This window comes from Doryrhamphus excisus, linkage group LG1 (assembly GCF_037039965.1).
Source record: "Doryrhamphus excisus strain RoL-2023G ecotype Guam linkage group LG1, RoL_Dexc_Guam_v1.1, whole genome shotgun sequence".
NCBI classification, from domain to species: Eukaryota; Metazoa; Chordata; class Actinopteri; order Syngnathiformes; family Syngnathidae; genus Doryrhamphus; species Doryrhamphus excisus.
In genome coordinates, this window is record NC_136357.1 from 14,566,078 (window position 1) to 14,591,741 (window position 25,664).

Below are 25,664 nucleotides of genomic sequence, written 5' to 3' on the forward strand. Positions count from 1 at the left end.
AAAGAGTGTGAGAGACTGACAAAATGTGGAATTATGAGGCTATTTGTAAAGTAGAGGCCAACTTTGGTGGTTTTAGTTCCAAGGAGAAAATTTTAAACCGCGATGAATGAGTTTTCGGGTAGGCTACTGTTCAGTATGAATAGGGATAGTTGATAATGTGCCCGTATGTATTTGGTCATGCAAACAAACGCTTATTTTACTTCTTCTAAAAGAAAAGTAAAGCTGTGAAAAACCCCAATATCCTTGAAAGACCAAAGAAGACACAACACTCAGACAGCATTTATCACCATCTCCATTTAGCTATTTCTGTTTCCAACCATCAGCACTTCTCATGGCCTCACATGTTCACTTGGACTCAAGGCTCTGAACGTCAAAGTGTCGCTTCTGTTTTCTTTTGCTTTATCAGAGCAGCGCTCGGCTCACAGCCTTCTGTTTTGAAGGTCCCAGAAGACACATGAGATAGACCTTGTTCTCCGCAGGTGAAAACCACACAATCGCGTTCTCTCACAGCTGGCTGGTCCCAAAGTTTATTGTATGACAATGACACTGTAAATAATCTCAGGCATCAAAGCATTGGATTGCTGCAGGATGTTGACACTTGGCAATGAATAGAAAGTCGTCTGGAGGTAAACATTGACCATGTTTGTATGTACATATTGTGCTTAAAAGGCCACACGGTGGCCAAGTGGTTAGCATGTTGACCTCACAGTGAGGAGATCTGGAAGATCCTCGTTCAAATCTCCATTGGGCATCTCTGTGTGGAGTTTGCATTTTCTCCCCGTGTGTGTATCGGTTTTCTCCAGGTAGTGCAGTTTCATCCCACATTCCAAAATCATGCAATTGTCCATAGGTATGAATGTGAGTGTGAATGGTTGTCTATGTGTGCCCATGGACTGACTGGCGACCGGGGTCGCCTAAAATCAGCTGAGATAAACTCCACCATACCACCACAACCCTAGTGAGAATAAGTTACATAGAAGATGAATGGATATTGCAGTTAAAGGTTATTTTCTCTTAAATACAATATAATCTACAAGCATTTTACATGTGATGTTATTCCCAATAGTTTTGTTTTGTACAAACGTATTGTTTTTCCACCAAAAAGAATAAATATATTATTTGTATGCATATTAGCAATTGTACGAGTGGCATAAAATTTGTATTTCGATGGATGCACTCTATAATATTTAAGTTTTTAAGGTAGTGCTTCTCAATTTGTGAGGTGCACATAGACATCATAAACAAAATGCATTAAAACAAATCAGCAAGCTAATTACATTGGCAATCCAATTAATGGACTAGCGATTAGAATTAGCAGTTTTCATGGGGATTTCAAACACATCCATGATAACTAATTGGACTAATTTAAATGTACGTACATTCCCCTTTAACAGATTACATTTTGGACATTTCAAGTAGAGACTGGACGGCACATCGGCAGTACCGATTTCCTGACTTTGGTAATACACTGAGGGAAAATAAATATGGGCTAGTTGTGGAAAAAAAGTAGTGCACACAGTCGTGGCAATATCCAGATTTCACTGTGCGCTGTGTAAAAGGCAAAGGCGGATCATTGATGGATCATCTATTTGTCAAAGAGGTGATGCTTGTCACCCAATCATCTTCTGTGTCGAAGTAATCCTTCCTCAGCATCACACGACTGATGCACTCATTCATTAAATCTCAAGGTGATCGCCATTGGCCAAGACCTCTGTGACAGCGTGGAAAGTAATACAGTATGCCTTAACTTTCCATGGGAGGAATGAGCTGGTGAAGACCGGATGGTCTAGCGTTACAAAGTCAGTCCATGAAGAATTCAACAGGTAGGCAAAGCAAGAGGCCAACTGTGACCTGCTGTGTGTGTTTGTCACGAACCAATCAAAACATCAACACAGGACAGACAACAGCGGGTTCTTCACAGCGTGTACCAACCAGTCGCCTACTGTGAAGCACTATGAATTACCTTGTGTATGAATGGTGCTGTATAAATAAACTCGCCTTGCCGTGCTGTACCTTGCCTATTTACTTCAGGTTTACCTGTTGCCTGTCTTTGCTGCTTATTTGTTCATTGACATCAATCTCTGTTTGTTCTTAAGATTTCTTGTGCATCTGTCCTTGAAGAGTTCACAAGAAAAGTAATAAAAGTGTTTACTTGCTGACTTTCTTACAACCTGTACATGTACATTTTCAATTCACATTTTTTTTGCATTAGTGGCTAAAAGAGGCGATGATGCAACTTCTCACCAATGGATTAGGCTTGAGAGCAATTTTAACGCCAAATACAGTAAATGGCCACATGAGAGGAAGCATTAGGAAGAAGAAACACACATGACAGGAAGAGGAAACCCTTTCATAAAGGCAGCTGTTACATTGCGTAAGACGCATTGTGGGGAAATTGGGACGGATGCACACACACACAGGTGCGCACCTGCACACACATACTGTAGTTCAGTTCCAACTGACATAGTGTAGTTCCAATTTGAAAATTGTAAATAGTTCATGTTGTTATATTTGTAAACAAATAATTTTGATTTAAAAATTATTTTTTTTTTCGTGTTTTGTGTTTATGTTGTGGTATAGTTTTTTGTTTTTTTTCCTTTATTTGGGCAAATATATGGATCATAACAGTGCATTTCTTACATCAATCAAAATATAACTTTCCATTATTTACATTTGTATTCAACTATCTGATCCCAAGCCCAAAAGGAGTAGGCTGAAGCAAAAGCTTATAAATGCCTACCCCTTTTTGCAAGATATAATCATGTTCATGCCACTGTCTTGTTTCCCCTGTTAAGTTGCTCAAATATTTGAGCTGTCACAAAAGCAAACAATACTTGTTGTTAGTCGGCAACTAATATTTTCTCGAAACTACTGCTGATTACTAAAGCACAGAAAAAATATAAACAGGACAAACAGGACAAACATAATCTTTCTTTTGGTAGGTTCCATGAGTACATAGCCATAGAACATACAGTTAGGTCCATATATATTTGGACACTGACACACGTTTACCCTTTTACTGAAACATACTCCAAAGATGATAGAATGGACATGGACATAAAGTGTAGACTCTCAGCTTTCATTTGAGGGTATCCACATTCAAATTGGAGGAAAGGTTTAGGAGTTTCAGTTCTTTAACATCGACCACCCTCTTTTTAAAGGGACCAAAAGTAATTGGACAATTGACCAAAAGTCTATTTCATGGGCAGGTTTGGGCAATTCATTCATTATATGTCTATAAATTAAGCAGATATAAGGCCTGGAATTGATCTGAGGTGTGGTGTTTGAATTCGGAAGATTTTGCTGTGAAGACAACATGCGGTCAAAGGAGCTCTCCATGCAGGTGAACCAAGCCATCCTTCGGCTGTGAGAACAGAAAAAAACCATCAGAGAAATGGCTACAATATTAGGAGTGGTAAAATGTACAGTTTGGTACATCCTGAGAAAGAAAGCAGGCATTGGTCAACTCAGCAACAGAAAAAGACCTGGACGTCCATGGGAGACAATGGTGGTAGACGATGGCAGAATCATTTCCATGGTGAAGAGAAACCCTTTCACAACAGCCAGTGACGTGAACACCACTCTCCAGGAGGTAGGCGTATCAATGCCCAAGTCTACCATAAAGAGAAGACTGCACTATAGAGGGTTCACTGCAGGGACAGACCAGTCAAGTCTGAAGAATAGAAAGGGTAGATTGAACTTTGCTGAGAAACATCTAAAAAAGCCAGAACATTATTTGGACAGATGAAACCAAGATGAACCTCTACCAGAATGATGGCAAGAAAAAAGTATGGCAAAAGCTTGGAACAGCTCATGATCCAAAGCACACTACCCAGTGTACCCTGCCTCTCGCCCTGAGATAGCTGGGATAGGCTCCAACACCCCTGCGACCTTCGTGAGGAAAAGCGGTAGAAAATAAATGAATGAATAAGTCATCTCATCTTGTTTTAAGAGCGAGCAGGTAGATTGAAGGGGGGCAGGCCTAGGGTGGCCACCTACCACCAATAAGTCCAAGAGGGAAGATGGGGTATATTTCTAATGTGGGACACCGCCTGGCAATTTTAGGTAGGAAAAGTCAACTATTAAAACACTAGCTATTAATTTTACACCATGGCCATAACAGAACATTACATTTAGAGGTACACCCTGGACTGGTCGCCAGCCAATCACAGGGCACATATAGACAAACAAACATTCACACTCACATTCATACCTATGGACAATTTGGAGTCGCCAATTAACCTAGCATGTTTTTGGAATGTGGAAGGAAAACGGAGTAACCGGAGAAAACCCACGCATGCACGGGGAGAACATGCGAACTCCACACAGAGATGGCCCAGGGTGGAATTGAACTCGGGTCTCCTAGCTATGGGGCCTGCGCTAGCCGAGCCAGGATGAATTAAATACTATACTTTAAAAAATCTTGAATTTGAACAGTTTTCCGTTTAATCTGTTTTCTGCTGTGGTTCAGAGTATTTGGACGTTATTTCGCGTTTGCCCCTGTCGTCTACCTTTTTAATCTATGAATAAGCGGTTTGACATTAATGAAATGAGAATAACAATCAATGTATACATGATAAACAGCCTACATTCTTGAAAAAAATAAAATATATATGTATTGACCAACGCCTGGCGTTTCAAGAGGATATTGGGTATCATTTCGGAGATGTGTAATGTAGGGTAGGTTTACAAACAGAGGCACGTTGCTTTCTTCAACGCCAGCCCCTTTCCAAAGACTAGCTAGTAGTGGACCGTACCAAGTGGAGAAACAGAAGGTGGGTCTGGAAAACCAAAACAGAAATAAAATTCTGAATAATACATAAAACGACACTTCAAATAGTTAACCGTATTGTAATAAGGGGTATGGAAGATGAGATGAAAGCGTGAGTAATGAGCGGAGAAACGGCAGCTGGGCGCCGTGTGATAGTCAGAACACCCCCGTATAGGTGCAGTGGTCGGGGCGGCTGGCAGGAGAAGTGAGGGCTTCGAGCATGAGAGTGTCACACCGGCTAGCAGCGTGTCAGCAAGGAACATGTCACCCCCATGCATGACGGTCCACAATTTCATTCCTTGAGACGCATCACCTCAGACAAAAGAATCGCTTTCGACGCACAGGTGAGTTCCCATAGGTGTGTGTGTGTGTGCAGTCAGACTATGGTATCAGAGCGTGTGATGGTGATGGTGATGATGATGATGGTGGTGATGATGATGATGGCAACGAGAATGATGAAATATCACATGGACGTCATGAAGCCTGGTGGGCAGGGAGGATGCTCATTTATATCTCAAAGCTATCTCAAAAATTGTGAGCTCAAACAACAATCCAGTCTCTTTAAATAGATATTTAATTTTTTAAGAGATTATTTTGCATTGATCCATCATCATTTATTCATGTTTACCCACGCGCGCGCAGGCCTTAATCTGAACCGGCAGCGTGGTGTGGTGTATGCCTTAGAAAGGTTTTTTCCTGTGTAGCCATCGTGTAATAAACTAGTCCACCGTGTCATCTCTGCCTTTTCCACGCCGCAGTGAAGGTTACTCAGCATCCTCGTTGCCCCGCACTAACCAGGCTAATCTGTGAGCTGTAAAAATGTAAATCTACTAATCACATAATCCTTCCGCTCAACAAGGTGCGGGAGTGGTTCTGTCCTGCACCACAGATCCAGTTTGGCACATTAATGGTGAGAAAATGTATAGCGTTAAGATGAACGTCGAAATGGAAGATGGTGCGCATCTCTATACAGTCAGTGCCTACCGCGTGGTGCGGTCCCCACCCTTGGGTCTTTTCCGCCACTCACCACCAGCCCCTTCTATCGGCACACCGTATAATGGCATCCAATACAATTTGATTGGACTTTTGATTGGCGATAATTAAACATCTCTTATATGAAATCTCTGAAGATTTGTTCCCATGGGAAGCAATGGAAATAGAAATGATCTGTTACCGGGTCAAACCATGGCCATCATAAAAAGTGCAAAGCAGTGTTAGTACAAGGTAAAAACAATAAAGCAACACTAAAAAACGACAACCACAATAATATTACTAATACCAGTCAAAACTTAGTATATTTGTATTTTTGCACAATTGTAAAAAGAAGTGAAAGTGTATTAACTGTATAAAATGTTAACAGCATTGGCATTAGCATTGGCTTATCCTTCTTTTGGAAGAAGTACAGCTAAAAAGACAAAGAAAAATCTGAGTTGATTCTTTCAGGGTGCATTTTTTTTCTTGAAAATGTTGGTCAATTTCTGAATTACATAACCTTATTATTTATTTACCTCTGTTATTTTTTATTATTACATTGATTATTAATATGATGGCCATTTATGATGATTGTGAAAACAATCATATTACATCACCATATTGTCACATTATCTTATCACTTTTTTATACGTATTGAAAATAACATATGGAATGCAGGAAGTGAATTAATGTACTGCAACATTAAATAAGCTCTGCGTATTCCATTGTAACTTGTGTGCATGTTGACATAAATTTAAACCATTACCATTAGGAGTGTGTACCTAATGAGGTGTCCATTAGAAGCTGCCCTAACAGCAGATGCGTATGTGCAGAGCTGTGAGGGCAAGGAGTGTTTTGGTTTGTATGCAAATATTGCCCTCCATCATTTATTCAGGAGGAAACATGATAGTCTCCATCGCAGTGCTTGATGCTCTCCCACTCAACAAAGCAATGACTCCCCAATGAAAAGATCACTAGTCGTGTTTTTTCTAGCTTTGTAGTCATGTGAATTTCACGTGGGGCCTGTGTTACTCTCTTTCAAGTCTGCTTCAAATGCCACTTGTGCTCCACAGATCTCCTGGTGATAATGACGAAATAAATCCATCTACAGACTCACCCATATTCTACGGACTCAAAATATTAACTCTTTGTTAAAAGTTAGTGAAGTTCAAAGGAGGACTTTTCACCTGCCCTGACCACACAAAAAAAGACATTCCATCCTTCGCCCCCGTTTGCTTTATCAAATGCCCAAAAACAGCAAGGCCGTCAAGAGAGAGCTTGACGACGATGTCACAGAGTCGGCCAGAGACCTTCTTTCCAACGAGGACGCCTGCGACGATTCCTTCAAGAAGAGCTCGCTGATCGTCGAGGGCCATGACGGCGAGGGCAAGGAGTGTGACGTGGAGGAAGGCGGCTCAGATGGCGAGGAGGAGGAGCGCCCGGCGTGGAACAGCAAGCTCCAGTACATCTTGGCCCAAGTTGGCTTCTCTGTAGGCCTTGGCAACGTCTGGAGGTTCCCCTACCTGTGCCAGAAGAATGGAGGAGGTGAGTAGAGCACACCATTTATGATATTCTTGAATCATTTGAATTCACTTGGTTAAATTTTGGGTTCTGCTAGCAAACAAACATACATACGCAGGTGAAAACGTTAGACTTTTTGCCTGATTGACGTTGTGAGAAAGGCATTAGAAACAATATAAGCTATATAAGCTATAAGCACATCTAAAAGCACAAATATCAATAAACAGCTCTGTCAGTAAAAGATGAGCATTACTGTCTGAACCTATTCAATTCAATTCCCATGAAGTCTCAGATTATGGGACCACTACACTGCCTAGTTATCACTGTCCATTTCATAGAGCAGATCCTTTCACATGTTCAAAGATATCATCATTATCTTTGAGCTTTGCCAATTTTGATTGGCATTTCTCCCTTTTCTGAGCATTTCACTTTCTTTTTGTTGAGTCATTAGAAGAGCCTGCTTCATGTTTCGAGGAAACAAAAACTAAAAGTGACGTCTTTTATCAGTGCAATGACACATGACTGCCACATACTTCCACCTAGGTAACACATTCTTTTTTTTTTGTATAGTGTTAGTAATTTATGGCAGTCCGTAATAACCAAGAAACGGGGAACCAGCGACCGAGTGGTTAGCGCGCAGGCCACACAGCTAGCCACCCTCGGGTATCTCTGTTTGGACTTTGCATGTTCTTCTTGTGCATGCGTGGGTTTTCTCCAGGTACTCCGGTTTCCTCCCACATTCCAAAAACATGCTAGGTTAATTGGCGACTCCAAATTGTGAGTGTGAATGGTTGTTTTTCTATATTATTATTATTATATATTTGTCTATATTAAACATATTAAAACTCTTTCAGCAATGGGCACATTTCCAATTCATCATGAAATAATAGTAGTAGAAATAATAGTAAAAAAAATAACTTTTAGAAAATACATTTTTATAGTGGCGTTCATGATGTGAAGCCATGAACCAGCTGACAACTGAACGGATAACTTCTGTTATAGATATTGGCATCTTACCGCTCACGTTTACCTATAATCGGAATAATAAAGATGAAAGTTGCATTATACATGTGTGGCTGCGGACATCTGTTCTCCACTTTTTTTGCTGACTAATGTCATATGACAGCGACAAAGCGACATTCATGACGTAGCTGACACGCAACCATCACTACTTTCACCATCGCCATAATGGTCACCCCAATATAGTATATATGTCCATTCATACATCCATTCATATTGAGAATGTTGTTTTCACTGAAAAAAATTACATTACCGTGGCACTGTAGCGGAAACCCTGAGGAACAGAATTCATACAAAATTCTATATTATTCGTTTAAATAAGCAACAGTTCATAAACATTAGTTCAGTGTTTTGATGCAAATGAGTTCTGGTCATAAAGCTATAAACCACTACAGCTGAACATTCTGCTGTGCAAGTATGCAGTCTTTTTCCTCTTATTCTACAAGTGTACAGTAGCATGACGTAGTTAGTCATGTTTCTTGAATGAGCCAGGATGGAGTCTGTTTTAAATGTGTCTGGTCCTCCTGCTGTGTTCATGTGTAATTTGATTAAAATGACACGTCTGGAACCTGATAAGACCCCTGCATGTCTGTTAATGCAATATTAGACCACAGCAGAAACCAGTGTCATGTTTATATCATTGCCTTTCATCTATTAAGGAATATATCCTTCTATGGTGTCGCTTTAAAACAAAATGGAAAATGTACTACTGTACTGTAGTATTGTAGGTTGTTAGATTGGTTACACCAGAATTATGAGTCCTGACGGGAGAGAGAGGGAGAGAGAGAGAGAGAATGGCCTAAAACAGTGGTTGTCAATATTAATTTCATACCAAATTGAAGGGCAAAGTTTAGCAATTATGATAAAGCAGCATCTGTCTGAAAGTAAAATGTGTTTAACATTGATTTCTATTATCAGTAGAACATTTTCTAACATTATATTACTGCTGTGAGCAACAGGTCGTTATTTTTATAAATATCACATGATTTGGACTGCATGTGCACGTTTGGGTGTGTTTCCTGTGATTTCCAAGTGTACGTGAATGCAGCGGCAACTTGTGCCCGAGGAGTTATGTGATGCACATGAATGAACTCAACACTCATAGCAGTTTCCTTGTTTTGATCTTGCTTGTTGAGTATAAGTATATGACAATCATTTGTGTGCGTTGTGTGACTCAACAAGATCACACACCCCTTTGGACAAAATCCATCTTTTGGACAACCCCACGCTCTTCTAGACACACACACACATACATCGCTACAAGAGCCTATCTACTTGCATAATAAAGATGATTAAATGATTATCCGACTAGAATCAGTCTACCTCCCCTTCTTGATTGTACAAAAATACATGCAATCAGCAATAAAAGCCTAATTTTTGGGTGAATCCCCTCTCAGACGACCACGTTTTCACCTGATTGTGATTAATTGGAACATTAAAATCTTCCAAGATGAAACACTCTTAATGTACAAAATAATCAACAAATTATCTCTCATTTCTTCATATGATATGTCAATTGTTTTTCATTTGTATTCACATACCCCCTATAACAATTGGCATACCCCTGGGGGTACCCCACTTTGGGAATCTTTGCTACATAAGCTTCAACAAACTGTTATTCTTGTGTTTGTGATTGAGGAAGATGCAGTCACCCATGCAATTCCAACTGCAAATGGAAGATATTTTATATTACACTCTTGTTTACACAGTTGGACGGCAAACTTTGCTTTTATTTTGAAGGCAGATAGTGTGTCCTCTGCGTAGAGAATGTCTGTACGAGGAGTTGGTTACAAGAATGTACGTGCTTCCCATCTTCACTCAGAACCTGCACGTCATCATCGGGCGTTCAAATTCAACTTACATTAAAGTGGTGAAGATATACTCCAGCCCGAGTCGTGCGCTCAACCACTCTAGGATGCTAAACTAAGCTAACCACGAGCTTCCATTCACAATGTGAGGTTCCGCCAATCTTTGCCGGTGTTTATCGCCATTTCAACCTGTTTAATTGGGGAGGAGACAGTTTAGTGTTTAGAGTTAGAGAGAGCGGTACGCAAGTAAATGCTTCCCCACACGAACGTTCCTTCTCTTCACGATGACAGCATTTAGTTCATCTTATGTGTCAAAGTCCGCCATGGCGTGCAACTCGGCTTCTTTATGTTTATCATTTATGCAGTATAAGTACATCCATCCATACATTTTCTATGCCGCTTATCCTCACTAGGGTTGCGGGTATGTTGGAGGCACGGTATAAGTCATTTTTTTAATCACTGGAAGACTTTATACTGATATACGTATAAAAAATATCACCCATCCCAATTCCAGATTTTGCTCCCATTTCTTCAGTGTTTAGTGGACTTCCTACATCCTACCCAAACAGTCAGAGCAGCAATGTTCAACATGAACACCACCTTTGTGTTCTGTTGTGATGAGTTGTGATGTTATTTCTTGAATTCAGTAGTGTTTCTCACCTTGCTGACAAGAGCCAGCATTTTGATAAACTCTTAAGCTCTTAAGAGCCAGCATTTTGATAATCAAGGTGAGAAACACTACTGAATTCAAGAAATAACTCATGATAAAGCATGGAGATGGTGTCCATGTTGATCTCACTGCCAGATCTTGTTTTAGGCAACAAACACGCCTTCAATGAAGGTAAAAGTAACCTTTTTTACATGTTTATTTATCCCTTCCATTAATCATTTATATATTTCAAATTGTTTTCTGCATGTAAAACTATAAAATGTTTTGGGCTTTTTTTGAACGGATTAATTAAAAACATTTTTTTTTTAAATGTATGTACATTTTGTTAAGATGCTCTAGAAGATATTAATGATACTAGCCAAGGTTGCACTTTATTTGTGAACGGAAAATCCAAGCTGAACCAGAACATAATGCGTTGCCATGATAACCCTAAGATAAATCGAGATATCTTCTGTTTAGGTGTGAGGAAATGGGAATGTCTCCCTTTTCCCACACGGCCGCTTGAAATTGTGTCTTTTTGCTTCCATCAGTCACACTGTAAAATACCTCCTAGATGTGGAATGGGAAATTGACAGCCACTTGGTGAGGTTTTTTTTTTTAGACAATAAAAGATCTTGCATTTTCAGTCTATTTCTGGTAAAGATAAAAGGCACAAATAGAAGAGTGTTTGCTTTTGCTGCTGTTTGTAAAGACAATGGAGAGCACAGTTGGTGGAAGTTTGATGCTGACTGATGTCTTAGCCTCTCCCAGAATGACCTAAAATAAGTGATGTAATTGTTAAAACAGCAACGTCCTGCTTGGGATGAACTCCGCCCAGGACAGGCGGCATGACTCAGAAACAAAGGTCCTGTCTGTCCATACCATAAACACAAGTAGGATTAAACTAACATAATGCAATACATGCATGGCAGATTGTGCAATGCTTTGACACGTATCTAAATAAGTCAAGCTACATCTGCAGTATTTTTATTTTATTTTTTTTACACTTTTTACACTTAATTCTAGGAAGAGCACCATGCTTGTAATATACAGCATCTGTAACTGCACACTCTACCTTTAAATTATTTGACACACATGACATCATTGGTGCTTTTTGGAAAAACGTTACTGTTTTGGAAATGTTGCTAATCATCTGCAATCCTTATGTGAAACATAAACACATATATTTCTTTCCCTTTTCTGTTCATTCTAATGAAAGAAAACAAGTTAGTATGAGCCAGCTAACAATGCACGTCATTGGGACTGCATTGATTTCACATACTAGCCCAAGACCATACGCTACTTCCGTCAACAACAGCAGCATAGAAACACTTACTGAATGTCCACTGTCATTGGGATAACTGTGTCTTCCAGCACAAGACTTGTGCTCCAGTCCTCAGGTAAAAAATAGAGTGATGCTGAGACAAGTGCCGGTAGAACACAAGAACATAAAAACTCCAGGTAAAAATTTTACGAGGGCATATTAGTGCCACATTGGATTTAAAAAATTAAAGTTGCACATTTACAAGAAAAAAGGTCATACTTTTATATTTGCCCAATGGCGAGGGTCGCATAGGTAAGCCATTTTCATACATGTCTCAGGCTATAATTTATGAGACAAAAACTTGTAACTTTATGTAACAGGCATTGCCTGAGACAGTTATGAAAAGGGGGAACTTATCTGACTTTTGGCCTTGGGCTAGACATGCTAATCCGTTTCTGCTCAACTGATCTGTTTTGCTGCCATGTTATAAATAAAAGTTTGCCTGCAGAAAGAGGAAAGTATCCTTCCTTCCTGAAGAGCTATGCTGTATTTTCCCTATATCACGCATGACACCTAATATTACGACTTTATTCTTATAACTTGTTTTCTTGTAAATTCATAACTTTATTCTTGGAAATTTACTTTTGGCAACAAACAAACTGAAAAGGAAATCAACATGTCCTGCCTTTCTGGCAGCCATCTTCTTTCCTGTCTTACTTATGGCAAGCCAGCAGGGCTAAAAGACAATAGAACTAAAAAAAAGTTAAACTGGAGACTTTTGGTGTATACAGTATAATTATTGTTTGCACATTATTGGAACTGAAAGGCTGAAAATGTGGTTGTATCAAGTGAGAAATAATGTATTTCCTCTTCTTGTTCTAAGTACACTTTCTTATTGTGGTCACTAGGGGCATACCTGGTGCCCTACTTAATCCTGCTGGTGTTGATTGGCATCCCGCTCTTCTTTCTGGAACTTGCTGTGGGACAGCGCATCCGGCGGGGCAGCATCGGGGTCTGGAATTACATTAGCCCGCGCCTAGGGGGCATCGGCTTTGCTAGCTGCGTGGTGAGTCACACACTTACAAGTGCTGGAAATTTTTGTTAGAAACGGATTTTTGACCATAATATTGACACATTTGCATTTCATATCAACATTAGCATGCTACCCAGCTAGTTACAAATTGTGTAACGGGCAGCTATGTTTGCTAACATTGCTAACTAATTACAAATGCTAAACCTACACCTCAGATATTATAATTTATCATGGTAGCAAGCTAAGCAATGTACATTATGTGGCAATCTTACAAAACCTGTATTTTAGTGATAAAAAATTCTGACAGTGAGCATGTGCGCTTAAAATTGCATTTTTTTATATGATATTGGGTATATTTTCATTCGTATACATGTTAGGGAGATTACTTCTTCATCTTCAATTTCAAATTATATTATATTGAGTCTTGGACCACATTGAGTCAATTCATGCTTGGAAAATGAAGCACAAATTGAAGCCTTTCATATTTATGGACCAGAGCTATGGAACAAGATAGTGTACTGAAGAAGTACTGAAGAACTGTACTATATGGAAGATTAATTTACTTTAATATCTATCTGCAGATGAACTGTCATTAAAATGGAATGGGCTGTTTGCCCATTGTCAGAAATACTGCATGTAGCATTGTGCATTGTGGTTAGCATGGGGTGCTAATACGAATACTCTAGCGTACATTAAAGTCAAGACAAAACATACAATAACTTTTTAAAAGTCAACATAGTAGCCAGTTACATGTTTTTGATCATCATCAAGTGTCATGTTTAGTGTATAAGCCTGTGACCTGTGTATTAACCAATCATTAAAGATCATTGACAATGATGTTCTGCATCCGTCACATAGGTGTGCTTTTTTGTGGCTCTCTACTACAATGTCATCATCAGCTGGAGTCTCTTCTACTTCTCGCAGTCCTTCCAGCAGCCACTGCCGTGGCATGAGTGTCCACTTGTCAAGAACAAGAACAGCACATGTAGGAGCAAATCATACTAAGCCCAAGACTTACTATAAGTTATGCTTACATTAACCAGTGTCTACGCGCAGACGTGGTGCCCGAGTGTGAGAAGAGCTCGGCCACTACCTTCTACTGGTACCGCGAGGCTCTGGACATCTCCAACAACATTTCAGAGAGCGGAGGACTCAACTGGAAGATGACCTTGTGCCTTCTGGCCGCCTGGTCCATGGTGTGCCTGGCCATGATCAAGGGAATCCAGTCATCTGGGAAGGTAAGGAAAAAGCCCTTCTTGCTTTTGTACAACTGGAGGAAAGGTCTTACTACACTGCAGCTTGGCCTGCATAGCGGTTTAAATATAGCACTTGTATCCTGGATATTTGGAACAGTGACCCAAACAAAAGACTTTTTCTTGTTTTGGAAATCCTCTCACACTCATTAGCTCACTTTTAAGGCGTGAGCTTACCGAACGCTAGCTTTTTGTATGGATGCCTTGTCCCAAAATGCCCCAACCATGAGGTCTTCTTTGTCATCCTGGTAGCTCATGTGATTTTTGTTAATTTTACCTGCCTGAACCTGGACTTTCAAAGCTGACAGTAGCGTGACTAGCATCCGGAAGGATTAGCTCATTGTCGTTTGTACACACCGCTTCCCTGGGCAGCCATTTCTCGTGTCATATGACGAGCATTAGCCGCTTCCAGGGTCAAAGTCAAGCCGGTGATAATTGGAAAAATGGGAACACTATTTAATCTTTGGGAATAATCTTTGATTCTTTTGGCAGTTGAGTTCGCTATTATCCCCTCCTCTTATGTCACAACTACAGTCTACCACCATAATGTAGCCATTATTTGATCTTCTCACTCCTCTGGTCTTACACACTCACTACTCAATAATAGTGATAAAAAAAATAATAATCACAGTATGCCATATTGACGGTTAAGTATGTACTTGGGGCTTAACGTCACATTTGAGTTCATTTTAGTTAAGAGATGAAAATGCAAAACATAAAACTGCTTAGCGGGCTGCACGGAGGACGAGTGATTAGCGCGCAGGCCTCACAGCTAGGAGACTCAAGTTCAATTCCACCCTCGCCATCTCTGTGTGGAGTTTGCATGTTCTCTCCATGAATGCGTGGGTTTTCTCCGGGTACTCTGGTTTACTCCCACAAAACATGCTTGGTTAATTGGCGACTCCAAATTGTCCATAGGTATGAAAGTGAGTGTGAATGGTTGTTTGTTTATATGTGCCCTGTGATTGGCTGGCCACCAGTCCAGGGTGTACCCCGCCTCTCGCCCAAAGACAGCTGGGATAGGCTCCAGCACCTCCGCAACCCTCGTGAGGAGGTGGTAGAAAATGAATGAATGAAAACTGCTTAGCATTTGTGTAAACCGCTTTAAGGATGAAGCTAATCAAGAAATGGAAAAAAAACAGGTAGCTACTGATAATGAAATTCTCAAATTATAAATAAAAAAAATATATGAAATAATAATGAATAGTTTACAAGGTTTCTTTTAGGAAAGTGCAACACTACAAAAGTGCAACACTTCCCATCGTAACTGTTTAAACGATGGGAATGATTATTTCATTTTTTAATCAATGGAAGTTAAAGGGGACCTATTTTGCTTTTTCCACTTTTCCACTGACCTACAAATGTAGTTTGATTGTTATATGATCTTATTAAATGATGTCAAAGTTTCAGATAATGAGGTTTCCCTGTGATCCCTGAAAGAAGTTTGGGATAGATCTGAATGCTCGGTTTCAGAGAGTTTTTTTTCTAATAACGTCTCACTGTGATGTCACAGTGAGCCAGACTTCGTTATATCACGTCGTTATAGACGTTATATGGGCTTGCCTGGATACTGTAGAACTGTACTGAAGCTGTAGAACCTGTTAGCTGTACAGCATGCCCAGAGGCGTGGAATGGTTTAAAACAGACTGTTTTGGAAATCCAAGGAAATACAGCTGGAATATGTGCAGATTTTGGAAGATCTAGAAAGCTTTTCGTGCAGCTATATAGCTGTTCTATAAGAGTCCACAATTAAAAAATTAGCATAATAGGTCCCCTTTCAGTGTTCAGGTGAGACCATTGTTCAGTTTGCATAATTGTCCATTATACATGTGATTGTAATTTTAATAGACGCTGTAGGAGAGGAATAACAGTGTAGGAGAGAAAAAAGTGAGTAAAACACATGAAAAGCAGAACAATAGGTTTAGAACAAACTTTCTGATGTTGATTTGTTTTGTTGTTGTTTTTTATTTTATGTCACAAACAAGACGGAGCCGCCTTTTGAGTGCAGGGCCTACAGAAGCACCTACTGCTTGCTGAGAGAACGATACATGCTTTCATGCCAGAGTCTACTAAACAACAACATTATTTCCTAGCAGACCAGGTGACCAGGTATCAGGTGTGCTAAAAAGCAGAGTTGTAATGACAAGCTACATTCACAGACTGTCTCATACTGTGATATGGTAATGAGCGGTCTGCCACAAATAAATGAATGCATGAGAAACACTAGCCATGACTCCTGCTAGCCAAAGGCTGGACTACACTATGTGCACTGTTTTTTTTTTTTACAGAGGAGACACGTGATCAAAATATCCTATAGCGATTACATGTACTCTTACACCCCTAATTTAATTTGCTAAATCACAGCTAAGCAAACAACTCATCTAGGTTGCTGCCTTAACAGGCAAGTTCAAATGTGGTCGCTTTAGTATCTCCTACGTGTATTCTTAGCCAAAGGATTTTTGTCCTGCTATTCGTTTGCAAAGTTTTTTTGTAGTCTGCAGCTGAAATCTTGAATGTCTTCACGTTAGATCAGCTTTTATCTCAACTTACGTCCTCCAACATGGCGGACTGAGAAACAACAAGATGGATACCCTCCACAGTGGAGGCGCTTAAATCTAGGCCATCTTGAAGAGACGTGCCAGACGTCCCTATTTTGCCTTCACGGTGTAAAATGCCACTGATATCCACAGTCTTTGTCCAGCGCTATCGCCCCCTGACACTATTCTATTTTTAGGTTTAGTGTTTACAGCACAACACAAACAGCGTAATGTCCTCCAGCTACATTTCTGGAACGCGTTTTTGCAAGTAGAAAATGGTCCAAAGTTTGGAGGAGTGGCCCCCTAAGGCGTGTTTGAAGTACAACCAACAGCATGCACCACAAAAGAATATTAATGGCACCTCTCTCCCTTTTGTGTGCACAAAGCCTTTTTTTTCTCTGGAATATCCTTGTGTGAACGTGGGTGAGTTTGAAAGGACCAGGTTGCCATGGCAATACGTGCTCTTTTTTTGGCCTGGATTTATTGTCAAGAATGTGGCCAAAAAGGGAGGAGGGATGGAGGTTTTTTTGTTGATGCAGAAGAATTTGAACTCGTTTCTGAGAAGTGTGACTTGGTGATAAGAAACCAGGGAGCATGACCTCTGGGAACAGCAAGTTGATCAGAAAGACTGAACAAGTGGACATGTGCATTCAAAAATTTTAAGAAAGTCAAATGAAGTTCACCTGTAATTGTTATATTGCATTCTAACTTTGGTATACTGTACCTGGCTTTTTTTAGGTCGTGTATAGCAATAAGAATATTCTCTTTATGACAACTATGATTGTGATGTCACTTAGCACATGTTATGTATATTTGTATGTATTAACAGCGCCAAATAAATTGAAAATTTAAATCAATTTAAGAGAAGGCACACACGTCTGAAAATATATTTACCTACCACTGGTTTATTTAATTCTCGCCTGAAGTCAGCTGGGATAGGCCCCAGCATACCCACTTGACCCTATTGAGGATAAGCGACATAGAAAATGGATGGTTTCTTTAATAGCAGATTATTTGAATCAGACTTGAACTGTTTTATTATGAGCATTGAGGACTTGGGTTCAATAACACTATGTCATTTAAGATTAATTGGCCAATTGGCTCAATTTGCCCAACTATATGTTATTAAGAATAATTAATCATATTCATCTACCCTACTGCAATGCTTATAAAGCTAGCAGTTAGCAACATAGTAACATCTCAGCTATAAGCAGTACACGAAACACACTGAAATAGCATGCTAACAATATTAATTAGTGGCAATACTGACCAGGCTAAGTTTGAGGCAGTTAGCGACCAGCTCGGCAGCTGAATCACATGATGTGATATTCGGAGTGTCTGTGAAAGCATCTCGCTATCTGTTGAGTGAGGAAGTGTTGTGATGACAAAAGGACTAGAGACGTTTTTGTTGTAGAGTTGACATAAATAAAAATTATGAAGATTAATGACATTTTTTTTTTCCACTGTTGATGCGTTATTAATTAACTCAGGGCACATATACAGTAGAGTATATGTATTTCAGTATTGGAAAATGTGCAAAAAAAGTTTTTTCAATTTCATGTGTTTTTTTTAGTTTACAGTAATTTACTGTCACTGTTTGGCAATATTTCACAATGAACTCTACTGACTTTTTTACAGTGTAAGTACAGCAAATATTAGTTTGTAGGGAATGAACAAACAAGGGCACAAAGCCAAGACTAATAATAGTAATAATAATAATACTCCATTATCATTGTCAACAAAGCTTAATGGAAATACAGTATAAAGGCCTTGGGGAAGACCCAGGACAGGCTGGATCAGTGTCATGGGTGGGTGGGTGTATGGATTCTTGTTGTAGGTGCTGTGTCACCATCTTACCCATAGTCCAGAGGTCACAGCCTTCCGAGTTTTCTGTGTTTCGTGGTTACATACACACCTCCATAAAATAATGAAAAAAATCTGAATTGAACAAGCCATACTGTAGCTGCAAATATGGTGCCTCATGAAGTTACTACTTTACACCAGGAGATGGCAGACATCTGTAGCTTCAGTCCGACTAACATCAGTGAGTGTGTTTCTATGCAGTAGACGTTTAGTAGTTTATAGAGTTTCAAACCTGCCTCCTGTGCGTCCTGTGCGTCCTCTTGCCATGACAGTCCACAAGCAGCCCATTCTGGAGCCATTGCTCTGATTCACCGTGTGCGGGGTGGCTGGAGGGGACGTGGTGGGTAGAGCAGCAAACAGCAAAAGATTAATATAACATTGGTTGGTTGTTGGGTGGCACGGCGGTTCAATTCCACCCTTGGCCATCTCTTTGTGGAGTTTGCATGTTCTCCCCGTGCATGCGTGGGTTTTCTCCGGGTACTCCGGTTTCCTCCCACATTCCAAAAACATGCTATGTTAATTGGCCACTCCAAATTGTCCATAGGTATGAATGTGAGTGTGAATGGTTGTTTGTCTATATGTGCCCTGTGATTGGCTGGCCACCAGTCCAGGTAGTACCCCGCCTCTCGCCCATAGAGTCGTTAGGTAGAGTCCCATGTGATGGGACAATTAATGCAAAAATGTACATGCTGGTTCAGACGCTTACATTAAATAGTGGTTGCTGTGATTGCTTATTCCATTGAAATGTGCCCGACACGCTAAAAAACCTGCCTGTGAGGTTTTGGTGATGTGTGGGCACTGTGCGCCTGTCAGCCAATTTACCGCTGTGTACTTTGCCTGTACTGAGAACAGACCAGGTTGCAGCTGGCCAGCTTTCAGCATTTTGTCACAAATATTTTCACTTTGCCAAGCTGAAAATGTGTGCTTATGTGGTAGTACGCCATGCCTGGTCGGGAGTGGTTGCATATATTGTACGGTGCACACGTGGTTAGTGAGTTGTATGTTCTTAAAACCTTGCTCCCATGCACCCTCAAGATCCCTGCCGAGAGTGGACAGTTGGTCAACAGTTCCACGACCAGGAGGATCTCACCTGGGGCTCTGACACCAAGGAGCTTTTTGACCACCTCGGCAACATCAGCCCCAGAGATGGGAGAGTTGGTCCCCAGGCACTGCTTCCTCATTGGAAGACGATTCTGTGGGTTTGAGGAGGTCTTCGAAGTATTCCTTTCACATCTCGAGTCAACATCAGCAGCACAGTATCGCCACTATACACGGTGTTGACAGTTTACTGCTTCTCCCTCCAGAGACAGCGGATAGTGGTCCGAAATCTTTGCGAAGCTGTCTGGAAGTCATTCTGTATGGCTTTCCTGAATTCCCACGTCTTGAGTTTTTGTCTTTGCAGCCAAAGCCACAGACCACTTGGGAGGCCTGCACCAGTCAGCTGCCTCTGAGGTCCAATAGGACTCCTTGTTTAGCTTGACATCTTCCCTTACCGCTCATGTTATAAAAAAAAATTATCATTTGACTGTGTTTTTTTGTAAGTGTGACAATAACCATTGAACCTTAAACATAATTATTTTCTGTGGAATAATGTGATAATATTGATTACCTGATTATCTTTAAACTGTCTGCACATGTCAAACTGTTGTTGTGTTTGCTTTCAGGTCATGTACTTCAGCTCCTTGTTCCCGTATGTGGTGTTGATTTGCTTCCTGATTCGCTCTCTGTTCCTGGAGGGCTCCATGGATGGGATCCGCCACATGTTCACGCCCAAGGTATTGAACATCATCTTTTGATCCCGCTTCTAGGTCTCTTTCTTGTAGGGAAAATGCATCAAAACTTCACGTGTTAAAAGCGGAGGCCACTGCATTTTCTGATGCATATTTCATATGTGAAATGATCCAATCTTGTCTGAGAGGGAGAAAAAAAAATGTCTTCAATCCAAAACAAGTCTCGACTGTGATAGGCTGACGTGTTACAGTAACACACCAATGTCTCCTCAGAGGGTGTATCCATGTCTGCAGCAGCCTCTGTCACCATGACAGCAGGATGCAGATTTCATGTAATCAAGCAGATATTTCACTGAAGAGTCTGGTTCATGTATTTTATGTACATATGTACGTATTTAGTATGTGTATTAGGAAAAATACAACAAAAAACATATTTGCGAAAAAATAAACAGAAGAGATTGATAATAATGACATTTGATCAATACACCCACCTGGAGTCACAGTCCTCAAATGAAGCAAAATATCACTAAAATGAACTTAGCAAGAGAAAGCCTGTCCAAACCTTTGTATGCTGTACTTACCACTTTTGCCAGCAGAGGCCGCTGTTGTACTCTCCACCGTATACTCTTTGTGTGTCCCCTTAGCTGGAGATCATGTTGGAGGCCAAAGTGTGGCGCGAGGCAGCCACGCAGGTGTTCTTCGCCCTGGGCCTGGGCTTCGGCGGCGTCATCGCCTTCTCCAGTTACAACAAGCGTGACAACAACTGCCACTTTGACGCCGTGCTGGTGTCCTTCATCAATTTCTTCACGTCCGTGTTGGCCACCCTGGTGGTCTTTGCCGTGTTGGGCTTCAAGGCCAACATCATGATTAGTAAATGTGTGGCGCTGTGAGTGGAGTTTTTTTCCTACGTATCTTGAAGCCTGAACGCACCTCACATTGTACAGTGTCTGTACAATGACCTACATGTTGACGTCTGTATTTTTTTTTTTTTTTTTAGGCACAGCAAAAAGATTGTGGACTTGCTGGGAAACGGCATCGAAGAGAGCGTGATTCCCAAGCACATCAACCTCAGCCACAGCAGCAGTCTCAGCACTGCCGACTACCACCTGATGATAAACATCATCAAAGACGTCAAGGAGGAGCAGTTCACTCAACTGGGCCTGGATTCTTGCAGCATCGAGGACGAGCTCAACAAGGTACGTCACTTACACAAACTAAACCCACACTATGGAAACATTTTGGTGTTTGTAAATAAAAGCCAACATTGCTCGGGTTTGGTCTTCCCTCTATCCCTCTCTCCATCTCTCCCTCCATCCAGGCGGTCCAAGGTACAGGATTGGCCTTCATTGCCTTCACAGAGGCCATGACCCACTTCCCCGCTTCACCCTTTTGGTCAGTCATGTTTTTCCTCATGCTGGTGAACCTGGGCCTGGGCAGCATGTTTGGCACCATTGAGGGCATCCTCACACCCCTCATTGACACCTTCAAAGTACGCAAGGAGCTCCTGACAGGTCAGACCAATCCAACCAATACATGGATGAGAGTTTGAAGTTATAGCGTGGTCGTTGAATGAGGCGTTTGATGCGTGCAGTGGGATGTTGCGTGCTGGCCTTCTCCATCGGCCTGGTGTTCGTCCAGCGCTCGGGGAACTACTTTGTCACCATGTTCGACGACTACTCAGCCACACTGCCGCTCCTCATCGTGGTTATCCTGGAGAACACGGCCATCGCCTGGTTCTACGGCATGGACAAGTACGTACTAATATTTGCATACTTTTCAAGCGCTCACCGCCTGGCATGGCGTGCAGCCCACATCACCTTATGTGTGTTCGCCCCTCCAAGGTTCTTTGAGGACCTGAAGGACATGTTGGGCTTCACGCCATATCGCTTCTACTACTACATGTGGAAGTTCATCACGCCCATCCTGCTGCTGGTGCTGCTCTGCTCCAGCTTCATCCAGCTCACCATGTCACCGCCCGTCTACAGCGCCTGGATACAGGAAGAGGTTGGTCGGTTGGTTCCTTTGGAAGGTCAGTGATGTTTGTCTTCTCTACACGACTAACACCCCCTCCCCCCCAGGCCAAAGAGCAGAAGCTGGGCTTCCCGGTGTGGGGTGTTGTGGTCTGCATCTCCCTGGTGGTGTTGGCCATCTTGCCCGTGCCGGTGGTCTTCTTCCTGCGATACTTCAACGTCCTTGACGACAGTGCCGGCGGCATCTCGGCTGTGTCCTACAAGAAGGGGCGCATCATCCAGGAGGAGTCGAGCCCGGGCGAGGGCGACGACGCTAAACTGCTTCGAGGCAAGACGTCCAGCGAGGCGCCCTCGCCGCCGCCCACTAACAGCATCTACCGCAAGCACGGCAGCACCGGGGCTGGAGGTGGGTGTCCCCAGGCAGACGCAGCCCCCAATGGTCGTTACGGGATAGGCTACTTGATGGCCGAAGTGCCGGACATGCCCGAGTCGGACTTGTAGACCGACGCGCTCGCTGCTATTCTTTGTGTGTCGATGTTGCTGCACGGCCCTTGTAGATATCCTAGCGTCATTTCATTTCCTCTTATAGCTTCTTCTTTGCCGTCTTTAAGTTGCAGGACACTTCATTAGGAACACCTTTACAGAGTCGCAGGACACTTCTTGAGGAACGCCTTCACGCTAAACATGTTTTTTTTTATGTGGGTTTTCCATGGCGGGCTTTAGACGGCCCACTTGCCACAGGTTTCCCACCCATGCCTGATTTTAATAAATAAAGTGTCATTATTGGCAGATGGGGACTCGAGTTTCGGACTCAAACTCGGGTCATACTTAAAGGGGACCTATTATGCTCATTTTTTCGGCCCTTGGTTTTGACTTGTGGACTCCTATAGAGCAGCTACACACGAAAACCTGCACAGAAAGCGTTCTAGATCGTCCAGCGTCTGCGCCTATTCCAGCTGTATTTCCTTGTATTTCTGTTTTCATTTATTCCACCCACGCAAACCTCATTATCTAAAACTTTGCCATGGTTTAATACAACATTCTAACTACATTCATAGGTCAGAAAAGTGGAAAAAGCATAATGGGTCCCCTTCAAGTGGCACACAGAGAGACTTCAGACTTGACATGGACTTGTTCTCAAAAGACTTCTGACTTGACTTGTATTTTGGGACTGGTGAGCAATCATGACTGTTTCCAGGCTGACTGTTTCATGACTGAAGCGGCCGACGAGTGCGATGTTGTTCCCTCTTTTTGACACGGTAACCACATTACTCATGGTGTACACGCTAATTACGTTTGGTTATAAAAACGTCAAAACAAGACGTCAGCAACAAAAGGAGAATGGATTGACTGTATCACATTTGACCCGGATATGTCAGTCACATTAGCACATATGGAAGGCTTGCTACCAGCTTTGTAACTGGATATTTGAATGTTAAGTCTACTGGTCACACTTTAGCACGGAGCTGCGTTCAGGTGACTTTTGTTCATCTATGGTCCACTGCTGCCACCTACTGACCATTGTCCACTTTAGGCAGGTTACAGGTTCATTGTTGACCACATAAGGTTAAAGTTGCAGGTTTACCAGGTTACCATTTGAGTGAAAGGACAGGGGCATGTTTTCATGTATCATCGACGTAAAAGATGTTATTGTGTGTTTTCTTCATATTGCATCGCAGTACACTGTTAAAGTGATCACATGACAACTAATCAGTACTGACACTGTACTACACAAAAGGAGGGATAATAATAGAGTAGATGCTTTGAATGTCTTAGCTGTGCAGTATTCTTAGTAGGCCAAGTAGCAGCAGATGATAGAAGGCGCATTTTTACACGACTTGAGATTTGACTTGGACTTATGACCAAATACAGTACTAGGGACTTGACTTGGATTTGCCAAAAAAAAGACTTATAAACGTCTCTGATTATTGGTGGAGCTACTCGACTATTACTTGTGCTTTCATACGCTTGTATTGTATTGGTTATGATGGTGCAGGTGTGCCTAATGACGTGAACTCGGCACCTCCTTGCTGCCGCCTGGTGGTCAACCAGCAGAATGCAGACCTAGAAAGCGTAAGCAATAAGTCGGCAAGGAGGTCATCAAAGGTGTTTGAGGCCGAAGAAGGAAGTGGTGGTCTCAGACAAACGTGTGCCTACGTCATGAAATATGTTTATAGAATACATTCTGTTGTATAGTTAAGGTATTCTGTAAATATAATATAAATATATTTATCTTGATAGAACACCATGTTTTTTAAAGCTTCACGAGCACTTCCAATCATCATCATTATCAAGATTAATAACTTTGTTAACTTTCTTTTTTTACAAAAGTGATTGTGGGTCCTCTTTGTAAATACTTTGTTCTTGTTTTCATTCCATCAAATGGCTTCAAGATGCAGCAGTGTCTTTTCTTCCCTCTGTCCAATTAAACATCAAATATGGTCCAAAACATGACTCACGCTTCTTTTTCTTCTACTTGTGCATTTCCAGCAACCTTCAACATCGATTTCAAATTGAAAGGAAAAAGTGTGATGATAGCCATGTAGGAAACCCAACATGTGGATTGCTAAATCCAGACTCATTCATTCATTTTCTATCACTTATCCTCACATGGGGTGCTGGAGCCTATACCAGCTGACTTCAGGCAAGAGGCAGGGTGCACCCTGTACTGGTCGCCGGCCAATCACAGGGCACATATAGACAAACAACCATTCACACTCACATTCATACCTATGGACAATTTGGAGTCACCAATTAACCTAGCATGTTTTTGGAATGTGGGAGGAAACCGGAGTACCCGGAGAAAACCCACGCATGCATGGGGAGAACATGCAAACTCCACACAGAGATGGCCGAGGGTGGAATTGAACTCGGGTCTCCTAGCTGTGAGGCCTGTGTACTAACCATTCGTTCACCGTGCAGCCTGGTTCCAGACTTGACAGCAATAAATGAATTTCTGCGATAAACATTACAAAATGTGACTTGGTTAAATATAAAAAAAGTTTTGTTTGTCCAGTTAGTTTTTTCATTGTACTTTCCTTAAAAACAATGTTAAAATGTTGTTGGGACAGACTCGTTATTAATTGTAGAAAATGTGTTGCAGAAGAGGAGGAGAGTAAATAAAAGGTGGTAGTGTTTATTAAGAGACAAGAATGGTGGTCACACGACTTGTGATGAAAAACAAAATACAAAAAAAGTGAAGATTGAAAATCTCAAATGATGGATTTCCAGTTTAAAAAAAATACGTTTAGTTTAGTGTTGTTGCTATTTGGT

At 41.4% G+C, this 25,664-nt stretch overlaps 1 protein-coding gene across 2 annotated transcripts; it reads left to right on the forward strand.

Moving 5' to 3' along the window:
- Nucleotides 1–4,947: 4,947 nt before the first annotated feature.
- slc6a15 (solute carrier family 6 member 15) lies at nucleotides 4,948–24,834 on the forward strand. Of its 2 annotated transcripts, XM_058075931.2 has the most exons (12): nucleotides 4,948–5,115; nucleotides 6,817–7,288; nucleotides 12,914–13,071; nucleotides 13,897–14,023; nucleotides 14,095–14,276; nucleotides 20,356–20,466; nucleotides 21,066–21,307; nucleotides 21,419–21,617; nucleotides 21,740–21,932; nucleotides 22,013–22,172; nucleotides 22,263–22,425; nucleotides 22,500–24,834. In XM_058075931.2, exons 2-12 carry the CDS (start codon nucleotides 6,988–6,990, stop codon nucleotides 22,890–22,892), a joined length of 2,229 nt encoding a protein of 742 aa, XP_057931914.2. In that variant the 5' UTR covers nucleotides 4,948–5,115; nucleotides 6,817–6,987; the 3' UTR covers nucleotides 22,893–24,834. The 2 variants fall into 2 exon arrangements, with proteins under 2 accessions (XP_057931914.2, XP_078646931.1); XM_078790805.1 differs by lacking the exons at nucleotides 20,356–20,466; nucleotides 21,066–21,307; nucleotides 21,419–21,617; ... (2 more) ...; nucleotides 22,263–22,425; nucleotides 22,500–24,834 and adding an exon at nucleotides 16,140–16,190.
- The last annotated feature ends 830 nt before the right edge of the window (nucleotides 24,835–25,664 follow it).